The sequence below is a fragment of the Pyrgilauda ruficollis genome, unplaced genomic scaffold (genome assembly GCF_017590135.1).
Source record: "Pyrgilauda ruficollis isolate IOZ18807 unplaced genomic scaffold, ASM1759013v1 scaffold162, whole genome shotgun sequence".
Lineage (NCBI taxonomy): Eukaryota > Metazoa > Chordata > Aves > Passeriformes > Passeridae > Pyrgilauda > Pyrgilauda ruficollis.
In genome coordinates, this window is record NW_024514987.1 from 591,563 (window position 1) to 604,654 (window position 13,092).

General features: G+C 64.2%; 1 protein-coding gene across 6 annotated transcripts in view; it reads right to left on the reverse strand.

The window, feature by feature from the left end:
* Positions 1-3,623: 3,623 nt before the first annotated feature.
* The window catches only part of AHDC1 (AT-hook DNA binding motif containing 1), a 48,831-nt gene continuing 39,362 nt past the window's right edge, over positions 3,624-13,092 (reverse strand). For 4 of the 6 annotated variants that reach the window (XM_041463177.1, XM_041463182.1, XM_041463176.1 and 1 more), the window contains 4 exons: positions 10,050-10,212; positions 9,278-9,318; positions 3,845-8,899; positions 3,624-3,735 (listed from right to left, as the gene is read on the reverse strand). In XM_041463177.1, the coding sequence (XP_041319111.1) occupies positions 3,888-8,822 (4,935 nt within the window). In that variant the 5' untranslated portion in view covers positions 8,823-8,899; positions 9,278-9,318; positions 10,050-10,212 and the 3' untranslated portion in view covers positions 3,624-3,735; positions 3,845-3,887. The remainder of the gene's footprint in view (positions 3,736-3,844; positions 8,900-9,277; positions 9,319-10,049; positions 10,213-13,092) is intronic. The other 2 variants (XM_041463179.1, XM_041463180.1) reach the window with 1 other exon arrangement.

Below are 13,092 nucleotides of genomic sequence, written 5' to 3' on the forward strand. Positions count from 1 at the left end.
CTCTGGCGCCGCTCCCCTCTCCCACCCGTGCCCCCCGGCCCCCTCTCCCCGCCCGGACGCTGCCGCCTTCACCTTCCCAGGCTCCCCTCTCCCACCCGCGCCCCCCGGCCCCCTCTCCCCGCGCGGACGCTGCCGCCTTCACCTTCCCAGGCTGGAAGTTGGTGCATTTCTGAATTTTATTTTTCTCCTTATTTTCCTGCTTTTTTTTTTTGGCTCCTTTCTGGCGCTGGTGCTTCTCCCATCCACCAGCGGGAGGTCGCCGGTGCTGCTGTGCCCCTTGCCCCCGGCGGTGCCAGGGACGGGTGGGCACCCCTGCTGCCTGCAGACCCCCGGGGGTCCCCCCGGCTCCGCCGCATCCCGATCCGTGCCGAAATTCAGCTTCCCTGGTGCAACCCCGCCAGACGCCGGCGTGCCCCCCGAAATCCCGGGAGGGGCAGCGTCCCTCCGGCAGCCCCCCCCGGCACGGCCAGGCCGCGCTCCCCCAAAAAGAGAAGCAAGAAAGCAGCGGGCATCGCTCAATATATAGGTTTCTTTTTAATATAAAAAAAGTGCCTATTAAAAATTCCTTCCTAAATAACACAAAAAGACCGTTTGAGGGGCAAAGCGGGGGCCGGGGGGCTCACGGGGGGGCCCCTCTGGCCAGGGCAGCACAAGCACTGCACAGGGCAGCTGGGGGGCGGGGGCAGGAGGGGGTATTTTGACCAAATTTGGGTATTTTCCCATTTTTTTTCTCTTTTTTTTTTTTTTTTTTTTTTTTTTTTTTTTGTGAATTTTGCCTTTTTTATCCATTTCAGGGTGGTTTTCCTCTCTTTGTGTGTGTGTGTTTTCTCTTGGTTTTTTTTTTTTTTTTGCACAACCCACAAAGCTGCACAGAGATTGCCAGACTCTTGAGGAGGGGGGGTCACACAGGGAGTTTGTGGGAGGAGAGGACCCCAAAGCCCACCTGGCACCCACACACGCACCCACACCCTGAGCTCGTCACCGCCACCGCCTCGGGGACCCTGGGAAAGGGACCCCCCTTTACCCCAGCCCCCCCACTCCCCCTCCCCACCAAGAGGGTCTCTGATTGATTTATTCCTTATTTTTTTCCTTTTTTTTTTTTTTTTTTTTTTTTTAAACTCCTTTTTGTTTTTATACAAATTTGGATCTTTGGGTGTGTACTGCCAAAAAAAAAAAAAAAAAAAAAAAAAAAAAAACAAAAAACCAAAAATTTTTTTTTTTTTTTTTTTTTTTTTTTTTTTGTGAATTTTGCCTTTTTTATCCATTTCAGGGTGGTTTTCCTCTCTTTGTGTGTGTTTTTTTTCTCTTGGTTTTTTTTTTTTTTTGCACAACCCACAAAGCTGCACAGAGATTGCCAGACTCTTGAGGAGGGGGGGTCACACAGGGAGTTTGTGGGAGGAGAGGACCCCAAAGCCCACCTGGCACCCACACACGCACCCACACCCTGAGCTCGTCACCGCCACCGCCTCGGGGACCCTGGGAAAGGGACCCCCCTTTACCCCAGCCCCCCCACTCCCCCTCCCCACCAAGAGGGTCTCTGATTGATTTATTCCTTATTTTTTCCTTTTTTTTTTTTTTCTTTTTTTTAACCCCCTTTTTTTTTTTATAAAAATTTGGATTTTTGGGTTTTTTTTTCCAAAAAAAAAAAAAAAAGAAAAAAACCAACCAAAAAACCCAACAAAAAAAATCAAAAACCCGCCTTCTTCAGAATAATAATAAAAATAAAACTCAAATCATCATTGAATCATTAAAAAAAAGGCAACGGAAACCCAAGGAACCCATGCGGAAGTTGCACACCACAAAACCACAGCAGATGTACAGAATGCAATATACAAGACACGATTTATAATAAAACATTATATACAATAAATAGGTTATTGTCACTTTTTTCTTTTTTTTTTCTTTTTTTTTTTTTTGTTGCTCGATCTGTAAATAAATTTTTCTCAGTGCATACTGGGGGGGTTTTGCTCTTTTCTGCTGCATATTCACCTCTTGGATGCTTCAGGCCTGTTCTCCATCATTTTTGGATTCTCCCTCCGGTGCATGATTCTCTCTCTTTTTTTTTTTTTTTTTTTTGTGTTTTTTTTTTTTTTTTTTTTTTTTTTTTTGTGATTTTTCCGCTTTTTGTATTTTTTTTTTTTTTTTATCCTTAAACATTTTTTTTTTAACTTCTTTTCTTCAAAAGTATTTACAATTGCTGGTTTTGTGCAGAAAATGAAAATTAATCAAATAAAAAATAAAACTTAAAGAGTCCCTCTGCTTCTGGCTGGGAGGAGAGAGAGAACGCGGCGCCGGCGCCACGGCCGAGGCGGGGCCGGGGGCGAAGCGGGGGCGGCGGGGCCGGGGTCCCCTCCGGAGGCAGCCCCCTCCTCTCCTCTGCTCTGCTCTCTGCTCCGGGATGGGCGGGGGGCGCAGGGCTGGGGGGAGAGGGAGAGAGGAGTCAGGGTCCCACCCTGGGGTGCCTGCCCACCCCAGGCAGCACCCGCGGAGAGGGGTCTGGCACCCACAGACCCGGGGCTGGGGTCCTGATCCCCCCAGTCTGGCACCCAACACTCAGGGATTGGGGTCCTGATCCCCCCAGTCTGGCACCCACAGACCCAGGGATTGGGGTCCTGATCCCCCCAATCTGGCACCCAACACTCAGGGGTCTGGGGTCCTGATCCCCCCAGTCTGGCACCCACAGACCCAGGGATTGGGGTTCTGCCCACCTCCTTCATCTGGCACCCCAACACTCAGGGCTCTGGGGTCCTGTTCCCCCAGTCTGGCACCCATGTCCCAGGGATCTGGGGTCCCTCCCATCCGGCCCTGCAGTCCTGCTCATTCCTGCCTGGCACCCACGTACCCGGGCTCTGGGGTCCTGCTCGTCCATCTGGCACCCAACACTCAGGGGTCTGGGGTCCTGTTCCCCCAATCTGGCACCCAACACTCAGGGGTCTGGGGTCCTGCTCGCCCATCTGGCACCCGAACAGGGGCCTGGGGCATCCCACTCCCCTCAGCCCTGCACAGCCCGGGCTCCAGCCACCCCCAGGCACTGGAGCCCACAGGGTCCCCAGTTTGGTGCCTCACAACACCCGTGCCAGCTGCTCAGAGCCCAGAAGGGGCCGGGGGCACCCCGAGGGTGGCTGCAGGTGTGTCAGAGCACCCAGCACGCCCTGGCTGGGGAACACAGCTGGCACTCACCTGGCGACGGCGGCGTCCGCGAGCCCCGCTGGCGACGCTGCCGGGGCCTGGTGGGGGCCAGCGCTCCACGACCCCATCCTGTCCATCCGGCAGGAGCGGCCCCCGGCGGGCGGGCGGGCGGGGAGGGACGGGCAAAAGAAAAATCCCCAAACAGCCTCCCCCGGGGCGGCCCGGCCGGGCTGCGGGCAGGGGGCACCCGGCGCGGACCCCCAGATCCCCTCCTGCCCTCCCTGCCCGCGCCCCCGCGCTGCGTCCGTCCGTCCGTCCGTCCGTCTGTCCGTCCATCCGATTGTCCTGCTGCGGGGCGGGGGGGCGGCAGTCCGGGAAGCAGAGCCGGAGGTTGGCAGGCGGGGCGGGTTTGAGTGCGGAGGGGGAAAAACGGGGGGTTTCTCTCTTCATCCATTATTATTAATTTTTTCCTTTTGTTTCACTTATTTTTTATCTTTTTTATCTTTTTTTTTTTTTTTTTTTTAAGAAAACAAACAAACGGTTCCAATCCCAGTTAAATACAGAACTTGAAAAGTGTTCCAGAAAAAAGTGCTGGCTAAATTACCTCTGAAAGAGAAACACAACATGGAGAGAGAGGGGGACACGATGAGAAGGGCCCTGAGGGTCGCCTGTGTCCCCCTCTGCCACCCTCACTCCCAGGTTCTCCCCCACCTACCCTGTAACAAAACCTCGTTGTCCCGTTGGCACGTCAGCAGACACTACAATGAGGTGACCGTAAAAGTGTCCTCGGGGTGTTGTTGCTCTACCATGGGTCCCAAAAACCCGCTCTTCTGGGTGGGGGCCATGACGGGGTGCCCTTGGGGTGCAAAACTGGGGTACCTGTAGTTGTCCTGCAGCTGCAACATTGAGTCTCTTGGTACGGGGGAGATGTTCAAGTCATTGATCAAGGGACAAGCGTAGGGTCCTCGGTGGTGAGCCCGGGACATCTCCAAGGGCTCCTTCTCGCCCTTGGAGGGGTGGGTGCTGCTTGGGCTGCTCAAGTGGGGGTTCAGACACGGGGGGTCCGTCCTGCCCATGAAGTCTACCAGCATCCCAGCCCCCGCCTTGCCGTCGTACGAAGGGCTGCGGGTGCTGGCGTTGGGGGAATACCAGTACGGGGGATTTTTGCAACTGGGGGAGTCATAGTGCGCTTGAGGCATGGGGAGGTCGCGGCAGGCCAGGTGCGGCGCGTGCGGCAGGGCCCCCCCCTGCATGCTGTGTTTGAGCGAGTCGCAGGCGGGCAGCTTTCGGATGCTGCCTGCCCGGAGGTCCTCCTTGAAGGCCAAGGTCGGCGAGCAGTTGGGCGAGAAGGCTTTCTGCAATCCGGCCTCGAACACAGTCTGCTGGCCGGGGGCCGCCAGCTGGTGTGGGAGGGCAGGGAAGTGCTTGCTCTCCAAATCCGGCTGCCCCAAACCGGGGGAGTCGCTCTGGAACCCCTGGACAAAGGTCCCGTCCGAGGGGGTGGAGGGGTTCATGGAGTAGGGGCCGGTATAGTCACAGGGGTCCCGCTCCCCCACCCCGAAGCCCCGGGACTGGGAGGGCAGGGGGGACATGCTGCTGTCCCCGCTGTAGTAGTCCAAGCCCAGGTCCGTGCTGTCCTGGAACAGGGGGTTCACCGCCTGTGACTTGGTGGGGAACTTGGCTTTGCCCGTCCCCCTCTCCTTCTTGGAGGCACAAGCCCCTCGGGAACCCCGGGGCTGCCGGGGTCCCGTGTTCCTCTTGGAGGGGTACACGGAGGAAGAAGAGGAAGAGGAGGAGAAACTCAGGTGGGAGGTGTCGAACATATCCACCTTCTTCCGTCGGCCTCGGCCGGGCTTGGAGTTACTCTGGAAGAGGACGCTCTGGTTCCAGTTGTAGCCAGGGGCAGAGGATGCCTCATTCCAGTCCATCATCAGCTTCTCCAGGCTGGAGAGGCTGGACTGGCCCTCGCTGGAGGACGCCTCGCTGTTGGCGCGCCGGTAACCAGCCGGCTGGTTGAACTGGGTGCTGTCAGAGGAGGACTCCGAGAAGGTCTCAGAGACCGTCTGCTGCTTGGCTTTCTGCGGGGTGTAGTTGGAGATGTCCAGGATGACATTGGGTTCATTGAGGTGGCACTCGAAGCCCGGGTTGTAGAGCTGGCTGAAGGCTTCTGAGCTCCAGTCCAACCCACCGTAGCCTTGCCGGAAGGCCCACGGCGCGGCGCTGGGGAACTGCCGGCAATTTTCAGGTGAGGGCTGGAAGGATGCTGACCCCTTGGGCACCATGTAGCCGCCGGGCGAGACGGTGCTGGCCCGGCTGTCGCAACGCAGGGGGGTGTGCGCGGCGCTGGAGAACTGCCCCCCCTGCTCGGCACTGTTGAAGAAGGCGGCTTTTCCCAGTGGCAAACTGGGACCAGCTGTCGGTGGCGCGTAGCCGGCACTGTGGGCGCTGCTGGGCGAGGACGGGAGGCTGCTGCCGCTGCCGTAGGCGAAGCTGCAGTCCTTGCTGTTGGGGCAGTCCTGTGCTGATGGGTACTGCTTTCCTGGTGGGAACACACTGGCGGGCGCCACGCTCTGCCCGGCGCTGCCGTAGCTGCCGTACGGGGAGTAGCCGGGGGTGCCGCTGGCCGCCGGGTGAGCCGTGGGTGACCGGGACACGGCTGACGGCGGGGCCAGCTTGGGGAAGGACTCGGTGCCCCGGCACTCTGACGAGCCTTGGGTCACCCCGTAGCCGCTGGAGGCGCGGCCGGGCGGGAACGCCGGCCGGCCCTGCATGGCCGCGTGGAAGGCGGCTTCGGCACCGGGGTTGGCCGCCGCCACTTTGCCACCGCGGGCGGTGTAGGCGGCCATGCCCCGCTGGCCGGGCAGCGCGGCCGGCGGGGCCGTGTAGGCGGCCGCCGATTTACGGGACTCAGAGCGGGACGCGGAGAGGGCGAAGTCCAGCAGGTCGGAGGAGTCGTCCGAGTCCAGCAAGGAGCGGAAGTAGCCGGTGAAGAGGCTGTGCCGCTCCGGACCGGCCTCTGCCTGCGAGGACGGCGCGCTGCTGGCGTAGAAACCGGCGCGGCCGGAGGAGCCCGACTCCAGCCCCGCAGCATGGAAGGGTCTCGCCTCGGCCCCTTGGTAGCCACCGTTGCGTCCAGCCTGGCCGCCGGGGTGGCCGTGGTGGGGGGCCCAGGGGCTGCCCTTCTCCCCCCCGCCCCACTCTGCGGCAGGGCCATCCCCGAAGCTCTGCCCCGAGTTGGGTTCGGGGAACAGGGCCCCGTTCTTGCGCGCCCGTCGCTTCCGCTTGGGCTTGCCCACAGGGTCGGGCTCCAGCCGGCCGCGCTTGCGGGGGTGCACGGGGTCGGCGTGGAGGGCAGTGGGGGCTTTCTTCTTCTTCCCGATGCCCTCAAAGAAATCGCTGAAGGAGCAGCGCGTGGCACGGGCAGCGTGGCTCCCCCCGCGCCCGAAGCCCCCCGCCTTGCCGCCGCGCCGGCGGAAGCCCTGGACACGGTGCAGGAAGTGGGAGATGCTCTGGGTGTCGGGGGCTTGGTGGATGGACTCGGGCTCGCTGGGGGTCCAGCAGCGGGGCGGCGAGCAGCGCCCCGAGCACTGGCTCTGGCGGTTGAGGAAGGCCAACTTGGCCAACACATCCGAGTAGTCGGCTTTGCTGTCATTGGTGTCGGCGATGTAGGAGGGCTGGGGCGAGGCCAGCTTCTGCTTCCTCCTCCTCCTCTTCTTCACTTCCGGAGTGGGCTCCTTGGGCTTGGCTTGGCCCAGCAGCAGGTTTTTGGGAGGCCGGCCCCGCTTGCGCTTCAGGATGATGGGCATCTCGCCAGGGGGGAACACCACGACCACGTTGCGCCCGTTGTTCTTCATCTTGAGCAGCGGCGTGGGCTCCATGGAGCTGCTGGCTGCCAGCTCCTTCCCCTCCAGGTTCAAGTTGCTGCTGAGCGATGACACCTTGTAGGTGGTCTTGTTCCTCCTCCCCAGGGACACGGGGATCTTGGCCATCTTCACCACCATCTTCCTCACCCCCCGGCACTTGCTCTTCTTCCCTGCCGTGGGGGCTTTGGGCATCTCGCTGGGGTCCAGCGTGGTGGGAGGCGGTGGCGGCGGGGGGCTCAGCACTGGGGTGTCAGGCTCCTCAGGCCCGGGGGGCATCTCAGCGGGCAGGGTGAGGGGGGACAGGACGTGGCTCTCAGGGGTGATGTCCACCCGGCGCCCTCGGCCCGCCCTCCTCCGGCGGCACAGCATCTTTGGCTTATCTGTCCGGCGCAGGGCGTACTTGCGGTGGTCTTCGCCACACCGCCCGGCCCCCCGGCCCCCACAGGGGCCCCGCTTCACCATGGTGCTCAGGGGACACCCCCCGAGCCGGGGCTGCAGCCCGTGGGGCCGCAGAGGGTCCCCGGTACCCGGCTGTGCCTCCAGCAGCTCCGAGACCGTTCCCAGTGGCTGTGGCTCCAGCAGCGAGGGCTCAGTGGGCAGCAGTGGGGGCTCCAGCGCTCCGGGCAGTGGCTCCAGGGTCTGCAGCCCCAGAGGCTCCGCCAGTGGCTCCAGCGACTGCAGCTCCAGCGACTCGGACAGAGGCTCCAGCGACTGCAGCTCCAGAGACTCAGAGAGCGGCTCCAGAGACTGCAGCCCCAACGGCTCCAGGTTTTGCAGCTCCAGCGACTCTGGCAGCGGCTCCAGGCTCTGCGAATCAAGCAGCTGGGGCTGTGACTCCAGGGACTGGGAATCCAACAGCCGGGATTGGGAGTCCAGCTCTTGGGCTGGCAGCAACTGGGGCTGTGGCTCCATCGCCTGCGACTCCAGCAGCTGCGTCCCTGGGCAAGCCAGGGAGGCCAGCTCGTTCAGGATGTCCGCCTCAGCCAGTTCCGAGTAATCGCTGGCATCGGGCTGGGAGCAGCCAGCTTCATCCGCCGGGGCTTTGGAGACATCCCCCACACCCACGCCGTGTCCTGGGGGCTGCGGGGTGCTCCCCCCGCCTCCGTCAGCTTCTCCGTCACGCGCCGGGGGCCGGGGATGCCGCGATGGGTCGGATTTGAGGAGCACCCCCCGCTCCTCGGGGCTGCGGATGCTGTTGGCCAGGGAGGGTGAGGAGAAGAAGCTGTACTGGAGGTCACGGTCAGCGGGCAGGAGGCGGCTGTCCTCGTGAGCCCCGCCGCCGCCGCGGAGGCTGCCACAGTCCAGGTGCACCCCGCTGTTCTTGAGGTCCTCAGAGAGGCGGTTCAGGTCCTTCATGATGTCGATGAGCTGCACCACGGGGTGGAGGTTGATGTGCCCGTTGCCGCACTTGCTCCGGAGCAAGGCGAGGATGCTGTCTACGTTGCAGCGGCCCGAGGCCAGTGTCGCGTTGGGGAAGGTTTTGGGCGCCCGATCGCGGGCAGATGCCTCGTCCGCGCTGCCCCCCAGGATCCGGGGCTCCCCGGCACAGCCCAGCAGGTCCTCGGCCGCCTTGGTGCCCCCGTGGACGCTCTGGCAGCGGTCGGCCGGGTCGCCGTGCAGCAGCGAGCCTGCCTGGTGCTCCCGGCCGAGCGCGGGGCACGACCCCTCAGGGAAGCTGAGCACGCTGCAGGATAACGCCTTCTCGGCCGGGCAGGCGGGGGGCCGCTGCACCGGGTGTCCCGGCGGGTAGAATTTGGGCTCTCGGACGTAGTCGGGCGAGCCACGCACAACGCTGGTCGTTACCACTGGGCCCGGGGGCTTCACGCGCATCCTGACCTCCTCCTCCCCCGCGTGCCGCTTGGCCGAGCAGTTGCTGACATGGGGGTCAGGGAAGATGACACCAGGACCTGTGGGCGGCAGAGAGGGGCACAGTGAGGCTCCGCAGGCACTGACAGCCAAAAACAGCCAGCGGAGCCTCACTCCAACGCCCTGTTCTCAGGGATGAGGTCCCCGTATCCACCCCCCAGCTCCCTCTGCCCTGTCAGCAGCAAGGACCCGACTGGCACCGCAGGAATGTGACAGCTCTGCTCACAGCTGGGAAAATGGGGCCTTGGGGGAATGGGATGCCTTCCCCAGCTCGGGAGCAGGGGGCTGGATGTCCTCCCCACACCAGACTCCAGCACAGAGCCCCCTCCCAGATGAAGAGGGGTGAGGGTCTGGGTTTTCCCACCCCACCCTAGGGCAGAGTTTGGGTGTCTGCGGGGAGGGCTGGGGCTGGAACTTACCCTCGGCTTTGCTGCTGCTCCTGCTATTGCACTTGAGCTCTCTGCAAAGGAAAGGGTGTGCGGGGTCAGCCCCACACGGGGGGGGCTCACTTAAGTGCCCACCACCCCCGTGCCAGTCCCTGCACGGGACGTACCGGGGGCTGATCCTCCCGAGCTCCCCCGGCCGCCCCTCACCGTGGCGTCACGGGGGATGGGCAAAGAGGGGGAGGCTGCCTCTCATCTGGGGGACAGAGGGGACAGGTTGACGCCCCCCTCCCACCCCCAGCAGCACCAGCACCCCTCGGCGGGGCGGGGGGCGGCGGGGGTCCTTTGGTGGCGCTGCCACTAGGTGTCCCCGGCGAGCCGCGCTCGGACACGCGGGGGGGCTTGGCCCGAGGAGGTGCTCAGCACATCCCACCCCACATCCCCCCGGCTCCCACCCACCCGCGGACATCCCGCGCACAGCTGCACCCCCCACCCGCGGGGACACCGCCCGGGGCCACCCCTCCCCTCGCCGGGACGCCCCTCTGTGGCTCCTGCCTCAGTTTCCCCTCTTGGGAAGGGGGTATAGCGAGGGTCGTGGTGGGGTGGCTCGGGCACCACGTGCCCACTGCACAGGGGCTGCAGCCCCTCTGTTCACCCCGAAATCCCAAGCCGGGAGGCTGTGCAGAGCCGGGGATCCCCCCTCGCCCTGTGTCTCCCGGACAGGCAGGGACAGAACAGCGGCAGCGAGACGCGCCGCCAACCCCCCCTTGGCGCCGCACCCCAATTTTGGGGTGAGGCCCCCAGCTACCTGTTCCGGGGGTGCTTGCAGTGCAGGTTCACTCGGAAGCTCCTGCTGTCGCCGTCGCTGCCGGGCTGGCGGGGGCCGGAGCCCTGGGCACGCGGGAACCACTCGGCTGGCGGGCTGGCACCGTTCTCCAGTGCGAGGGGCTGGCAGGCGACCGAGCTCCCATCTGCTCGGGAGAGACCCCCGCACATCAGCCCAGCGGCCCCCTCCCCTGGGGGTGCCACTTGCCCCGGCTGCCTCGGGTGCCCGCAGGGCCGGGCACGCCGTGTGCCACCCGTTGACGCCTCCCCCTCGAAGCCACAGCCCACGGGGACACCCACGTTGTGCCCCTGGCCCCATCACGGATGCCCGGGGTGGCGTTTTGGGGCAGGACAACCCCTTCCTCCCCACCGTGTCCATGCCTCGAACTGCCCATGTGAGGGGGAGCATCTCCCCACCGGGCTGCAGGCACACGTGTGCTCCTCCACATGGGTGTGCACATTGCACACGCGTGTGCAGGAAGCTCTGGCCCCCCACTCTCCTGCAGGAGCACCCCCCGCCGCTGCCCGTGTGGCACAGGGGTGCACGGTGGAGCCCCTGAGCCCCTCGCAGTCCCCCCGTGCCAGCACGTCCGCCTGTTTTCCCTCCCCAGCGCCGCGTGTGAATCCCTGCCGCTCGGCTCCCTCCCCCAGCACACACCCGCAGACACACACACGCAGCCGCTCGGCGTGATCCAGGCTCTTCCCGGTGTCTGGATTAGCGTGACAACTTATCAACAAGGCAGGGAAAGAGAATTCAAACCTGTCAGTCCATCCGCATCCCCCCCTTTCCCCGTCTCCCCGCCAGCCTTTGGGCGCAGCGCTGGCACCGCGGAGCTGCGGGCACCTCGGTGTAAAGTTACACCAAGGGCTATGTGGAGCAGGAAAATATGTGCTAGAAAGACCGGTCTCGTCTCTGCTGAGGCTGCTGGTGTGCCCAGGGAGCTGTCGGCGGGGAGGCAGGCAGGAAGGAAACAAACGGGAGGTTTTCCAGAACAGCCGCCGAGAGCTGGTCCCTGCTGCTCGGGCTGCACGGGGAGTTCGGGGTGTCGGGGGTGTCGGGGGGTGTCGGGGGTGTCGGGGGTGTCGGGATGCATCCCCCCAGCTCTGCGCCGCCGTCCCCCGGTGTGTCGGTGGCGCACGGAGCTGCGGCTGCTCCGGCAAACACTGCGGGACGCCCGCGGGGTCCCCAGCGGGGCGTGGGGGTCTCTGGCCGCGTTCACCCCCGGCGTGCGGGGCCGGGCGCCGCCGGCGCTGGGCACAGCTCGCGGCTCTTCCCCCGCAGTGTCCGGCTCCTGCCCTCGGTCCCACGGGGGACCACGCGTCCCGTGACACGCGGGGGACACTCCGTGCGCCGCGACTCCGCCCTCGCCCCGTCCGAACCACCCTCCACAGCGGGGACCACCTGACCCCCCGAACACCCACCCAGCGCGGGGGGCAGCGCAGGTGGGAGCCCGGCACGGCGCTGGGGAGGGGGCTGCGCTGGGGAGGGGCTCCGGGGCGCACCGGGATGTTCGCCGCGCCGCCGCGCTCACTTTCACCTCCCCGCTCAGCCCCAGGCAGCCGCCACATGTTTCCCATTAGGCTCTCCGGACCTCGCCATTCCTGGCTTCCTCGCCAGGGGTAGGGCCTTTTTCCTTATTTTTTTTTATTTTCCCTTTTTTTTTTCTTTTTTTTTTTTATTTCTTTTAATTTTTTTTTTCTCCTCCCTGGTTACAAAACACCAGCCGAGACCACACAAGCGAGGAGGGACGGAGGGAGAAGCAGAGATAGAGATGGGCGCCGCGGGCGGGGGAGAGCCGGCCAGACCGGGTGCTGCGGCGGGGCCGGGGGGGTGAGGATGAAGAGCGGGGGGATGAAGCGGGCGAGATTGCAGTCACCTCCGCTTCCCACCTCCTGACCCCGCAGCCCTGCAAAGATAACAGCCCCCGAAGACTGCTGACTCGCCTCGCAGAAATCCAATATCCTCGCCTGGTGAACTAATCGACTACCTGGGCTCCCACCTCCCCTGCCCGGGCTTAATCCTGCTGCTGCAAAGCTTTAATTAGTTTAACGGTTTCAGGCTTGACGGAGGTTGGCGGCGAGAGGAATCAGAATCATGGAATGGTTTGGGTTGGAAGGGACCTTAAAGCTCATCTCCTTCCAGCCCCCTGCCACGGCCGGGGACACCTTCCACAGGACCAGGCTGCTCGAGCCGGCAGGATGTCCCCCGCCTCCCCCACTCCACCCAGACAGCGTTCCCCTTTGGTGGGAAGGGTGCCGTGGGGTGGCAGCACGAGTGTGCAGGGGGCTGCAGGCGCCCCCAAGCCCCGCTGAGCTCCCCGAGGCTGCTGGCACCCAGCCCCGACCCGCGGCGCTGGCACAGGGCGGGCACGGAGGGGCCGGCTTGGCACCGGCGTGGCGGCGGGGGGATGGAGGGATGGCCCCGCAGGACACGGACGTGGTTTGGTGCCCGGCTCCGAGGCCACCCAGACGTCAGGGTGGGGCCGGAGATGCCACCGGGAGACAGGCAGGCGGCAGGGACACAGCCGCCACACAGATGGGGACACGCTGGCCCGACGCCTCCCGCCCCGCCGGGCCCCGTGCCCGGCTGCCCGCGGCGGCAGCGCTGGGGACGGGGCGTCCTCCCCATCGCCCCACCGCCTCGGGGGTCCCCGGGCACCGCGGGGCGCTGCCAAGGGTCGGGGTGGCCCGAAGCAGCCCCACACGGGCGTGCCCGGTTCCTGCTGTCACCCGTGTCCTGTGGGCACAGCTGGCCTTCCGCTGCAGGGTGCCCTGCCTGCCCCCCGAGTGGCACGGGGGGGTCCCACTGGGGTCGCACTCGGGGACGCCGTGGCGGTGCCTGTCCCTCGCACGCTCACGCTCACACCGTGGTGGTTTTCCTCCCCCGTTCCCGCTCATCTGGGGCCACCACGGGGGCGCAGCTCCCATGCCCACCAACCCCCCCACCCCTGGGGCAGCGGGGAGCTTGTCCCCTCCGCGCCCCGTCCCTCGCACCCCCCTGGCCCCCTCCCAGGCGCCCCCAACCC